This window comes from Helianthus annuus, chromosome 5 (assembly GCF_002127325.2).
Source record: "Helianthus annuus cultivar XRQ/B chromosome 5, HanXRQr2.0-SUNRISE, whole genome shotgun sequence".
NCBI classification, from domain to species: Eukaryota; Viridiplantae; Streptophyta; class Magnoliopsida; order Asterales; family Asteraceae; genus Helianthus; species Helianthus annuus.
The window spans coordinates 142,280,716-142,285,884 of NC_035437.2; the positions used below are offsets into that span (position 1 = coordinate 142,280,716).

At 36.6% G+C, this 5,169-nt stretch overlaps 1 protein-coding gene across 1 annotated transcript; it reads right to left on the bottom strand.

The window, feature by feature from the left end:
• Positions 1-937: 937 nt before the first annotated feature.
• Positions 938-3,025, bottom strand: LOC110943767 (myb-like protein X). The gene is made up of 4 exons (XM_022185501.1): positions 2,713-3,025; positions 2,290-2,607; positions 1,440-1,974; positions 938-1,346 (listed from the first exon to the last, which is right to left on the bottom strand). The coding sequence occupies exons 1-4, from the start codon at positions 3,023-3,025 to the stop codon at positions 938-940; spliced, it is 1,575 nt and encodes a 524-aa protein (XP_022041193.1).
• Positions 3,026-5,169: the final 2,144 nt, after the last annotated feature.

Consider the following 5,169-nt stretch of genomic DNA (forward strand, 5'->3'; position numbering starts at 1 on the left):
TCTTTTCTTCCTCAGCAAGTCTTTGTACACATGTAAATCTTGCAATCTTGTCTTTCTCTTCATACTCTTTTCTCTCCTTCTCAGCTTTCATAAACTCTTCCTTTTCAATCTTTCTCCACTTTGATAACCACTTATTTTCAGAATTTATACCTTTCTGAAAACATATCGTAGCAACTTTCTGAAACTGCAGAGCTTGATCTTTATCTTCAGCTTTATACCCAATTTTGTTCACAAACAAACACTCGATATCCTTCGCAGAACAACTCACAATCCACATTGGATCGTACAGATGAATGTATCTGCTTTCATTCCCAACCTTGTATACAATCACTGCTTCGGTTGTCATGCAGCTATACACCCAGCATACGAACCCTTCGTGAAAATTCTGTTCCATCTTCGGCAATGGAATATTCTTTATAACTCTGGGCTTCTTGATCTGCAAGATTGTTTCTTCAATGCTTGTAACAGAATCCGTCTTCTTGATTTTCTTCGGATAATGTGGCTTCCAGTGACGAAATTCTTTGAATGCTTCAAATTTCATCAACCCCCTTGTAGGCATATCGTGAACCCTGACTGGATATGATAACGTTCTGACTTTGGGCAATTCTTCAACATCCCACCAAGGCAGAGACATTATATCTTGAATATACTCGAAATACTGAACACCGAACTCTCTTCTGATTGCATAAGCGTTGACTTGTGGCAAATAACCCCAACTTATTATATCTCCAAGAGAAACTTCTCTATCTCTTTTGTAATACTTCAGTGGTCTTTTGTATTTTCTCTCTGTATCTTTCCTGAACCACTTCTTTTTCTCTTCGCGTTGTTCTTCTTTCGACATTTCTTGAAAACTTTTATTCTTAACACTTTCAACAACTTTTCTTCGCAATTCATCCTCATTAGCTTGACTGAAAAGCTCAGCAAGTGTTGAAAAACTCTAGTCTTCCACTTCCACTTTGTCATAGTTATCAGCATCTTCAACGTATTTGTACTGATATTCTGGTTGCTGATTTATATCAAACTTGTTCAACTCCTCCTCAAAATCGAAGTTAAACTCACTGTCTTCAATAACCATCATTTTAACAATCTCAGCTCTTGTATAAGTATGCAAGATCTCTCCTTCTTCTACATCATGTTCAAGATGTAGAATCAATCTTGTACTCTTATCAACATTCTCATCATCTTTCTCAGCATCACCATGCTCCCCCTTTCCACTTGCATTCTCAGGTTCTTCGTTTGCATCATCATGAAGATATTCATCAATCTTCTCTTCTTGAGACGCTTCAGTGACTTTAATACCCGAAGTACCTTGATCATCATCATCATTTCCATTATCATCATCATCACTATGTATAGAATAAACATCATCTGCATCATCTTTCAAAATATCATCTTCATCTTCTTCATCATCTTCATCATTATCGTCAATTTCTCCAGACACAGAACTTATCGGACAAGGATCTAGAACTTTTGTCGGCTCGGACACAACAATCTCCTTTTCTGTCACTTGAGCAACATCTTCAACTGGAACACCTTTACCCTTATCTTTCATTCCAGCTTCTATTTCAGCTTCACGTCGTGCCCTAACTTCCTCAACTTCTATCTCTTCAAACCTTTGTTCAATCGGCTTACCAATCAAATTTTCCAACACTTTCTTCATCATATACGCTTCATGTTCTTTTTTAGCATTATTGGCTTCTAATTCTTTATTTTTCAATTTGAAGTACTTATTCTGCTCATCCCTTCGAGCCTTTTCTTCTTCCAATTCTGCTATTCGAACTTCCAGAATATCAATGTCGGATTGATCAGCTTCAATCTTTTTCAACAACGATGAATTCTCAGATTCTACAGACTTGACACGTTCCTCTAACTTCTTTTTCTCAATTAATACCTCATCCCCCTTCTTTTGCAACTCTTTCACAAGATCATCATTGACAAAGCTAAAATCATCAACCTTTTCAAGAACTGTACTCTCTGGAATATGTGGAAAATCTTGAAATCCAGACGATCCAGGAGTAGTATGAACTAGTGGTTGTGTGGTTGGTGGTGTTTGTAAGATGTGTGGTGAAGTTATTTATGGTTGTTCATGAATCGGTGATGAAATACAAAGTTGTGGTGATGATTGTGGTGATTGTAAATATTGTGGTGATGGTTGTTGTGGTTGTGATGGTTGTTGTGGTGGTGAAGATGGTTGTTGTAGTTCTGGTGGTGGATTTATTTTCACCTTGAATTTTCATCTTCGTGCTGCTGGAGTTTGGACGCGTTTCCTTGAAGTTGATTTCTTTCTACCTCTAGAAGATGGTGTTTGTACACCCTGAACATTTTCTGGTGGTGGAACATACGTTTCATCATCATCATCCGCACTCCTCTTTCTTTTGTTTTGTTTCTCTCTATCTCTTGGATCGTAGTTTTCTTTGATCCATTTATCAACTTCAGCATCACCCTCATCTTCAGAACTAGATAAACCCTTTTCTTCATCATCAACTACTATTTTACTAGCTGATTTCCTAGCTTCCAGAGTGTCATCAATATCTTTTATCAACCGCTCAGTTTCCGAAGATAGCTGATCTTGATCTCTTTCAACATTTGCTTCTGTCTCATCTTCTTCTGGTTCATCAACCAACAAAGTTTCAACTACTTTCTTTCTATGTTTTTTCTACGGTTGAGAAGACGATCCTTCTTCAGCTTGAGCTTTTGGAGTTCTCTTTCCACCTCTTTTCTTCTTTTCTTCTTTTGTATACCAATCGTTACGTGTTTCACAGAAATCTGCTAACTTCGTCAATTCATCAGCTGCACTCTTTTCTTTCATCTCAGTATCATTCCTCCACTTCAGATGACTTACAGGATCAGGATCCTCATATTTCTCATCTTTGATGTACCCGAAAAATTCTGTCTTCTTTGGTTCCGGCCACTTCTTTGTGTACTTGGATAATCTGATTAACGTTTCATTATCCATGTGATGCAACATCATCAAATCATTCTGTTCATCTTTCACCAGATTTGGATAGGCATGATCCAACATCATCTGCACAAATCTTGGATACACCTAACTCCTACTGCCAGAAGTAATGTTATCTTTCATGTAGTGAAAAATGATTCTAGAAAAATTATACTTCTTGTTCAGCACCAATGCCGTCAACATACACATCTGATAATCTTTCATGACATCGTAACCACCTTTTCTGTGACTTAGAGCATGAATCACTGAAAGAATAAAGAATTTGTACGGCTTCATAAAACAAGCTTTCAAATCATTTGCATTATTCAACGGACCGTTATATCCCATTCTCAGCATACAACCTTTGACCATTCTTTCTGGAAACCCTGTTGGTGAGTTATCATCATCTGGAAACTCTAACACTTCACGTATAAGCTGTTCAGTGATTATAATTTCTTTATCTTCACCATTTATGCTAACACTTGAATTAATCACATTATTCGCTTCATCATATTTAGCATTCTTCCAGAAATGAGCAACATGAGATTTGAATGCTTTATGTTGATTCGTCAAATCTTTTTGAATTGGCAAACGCTTCATGAACGGTAAAATCTCCTTAAAAACAGTCATCTTTGATAGAGTTTCATCATAGACACAGCAAATGTTGTGCGACGGTTCAAATTCTACGTTCGATACCTGAAACACAAACATAAATGAACAAGTTAAACATTTTGCTCAATTTTCAAAAACACAACTATACTTTCACACGATCTGGCCTTCATGCGAAGTGGCCATTTCATGCGGTCTGGTGCCAAAGTGTTTAGACATTTCAAATGAACTGGTTTCATACGATGTGATTTCATACGATCTGACCATCCCATATGAACTGATTAATTTCAAACGGTGTGTTGTTCCAACGAACTGACAAACTAAAACGATTTGGATTTCATACGATCTGGAACATCAAACGAACTGCCCATCTCATACGAACTGAGTCATCACTTCGTTTGAAACTCACATTATGAACAGTGATTTTGCAGGTGATTAAAACGTGTTTTTATGATGAAATTGAAGCCATAGATCTGTTCTTCATCAAATTCCGAGTACACTGATGTGTTTTTTATTCATTTTAGTCCATTACATAACCCTAGATCTAGGTTCAAAGGTTCTGTTCTTCCGAGTTCATGCGATTTCATGAGATTTCGTTCAAATTAACATCAATCTTTACCTTTCCCATGTTATAAGTTGTGCAAACCAACTTATAAGATGATTCCGATCAACAATATCACAAGATTACGGCTTGAAAATCAAGAAATCTCTCAAAACACTCAGATCGCTCGAAGTCGCCTTGAAGATGTATGTTTGGTGCGATGTGGTGTGACAGATGCTTTCACGCGATCTGGTCTCCTCTTTATATAGAGGGTCCAGGTCGTGCGAGATGAATGATGAAACAATTTGGTGAGTTCGTGCGGACTGGCCTTGTTTGACACTATTTGGCCAATTCACACGAGTTGGCACCTCGTGTGAAAACTTTATTTTTTCAAAATTCTCAGTTTTTTAATTTTTAATTCTTAACTTCTTAACTATTTACCACCACACTCAGTTTACCAAGTCCAATTTAATGACCCTGGTCAACTGTTTAGCCTGCCAAGTCTAAGTTAATGACGTTGGCTGACGAAATTTTGATCTCGCTGACAATTCTGAAACATTTTAAGTTCAAATTAATGAACTTTTAAACATTTTGAGCAATTACCAACACTTTTCTCAAACTTTCTCTTAACCAACCCAAATGATCCAACATGTTTAGCACTGTGAGACTTTGATCACCAGATCCCCAACGTCTGTTGTCGAAAATAAGATGAAGTATCAAATCTGTTTGGATTTTACAACATTTTTTATAAACAAACAGGAAATGTTTTTGGATTTAAGAAACAGTAAACTGTACAAACATATTTACATACATCTTTTTGTGAGTTCGTGTAAGAGGATCATATCAGTTTTTGAGAATGATTACTAACACCGTTGATCTTGATTTAACTTTAAATCTTAAACAAATTCACTTCTAATTGTCAGTATTGTTGTCCACTTAAACTTCTACACAAGTTTCAATTGATTCGAGATACGGATTAGTATTTTAAAGACTTAAACTTATTCGCGTGTCCCACCTCAGAATATACTCCCGTATCAAAATTCCCTAGATTTAGTCTTACAGGTGAGTATACCAATCTGAT

Excerpts from the sequence above, each read along its gene's own strand:
- LOC110943767 (XM_022185501.1), bottom strand. The coding sequence starts at position 3,025 with ATGATGTTGGATCATGCCTATCCAAATCTGGTGAAAGATGAACAGAAT. Across the intron at positions 2,608-2,712 it reads AGAAGAAAAGAAGAAAAGAG|AAGAAGATGAGACAGAAGCA; the intron begins GTGGAAAGAGAA and ends TTGATGAACCAG. Across the intron at positions 1,975-2,289 it reads ACAAACACCATCTTCTAGAG|AGAGTACAGTTCTTGAAAAG; the intron begins GTAGAAAGAAAT and ends CACATATTCCAG.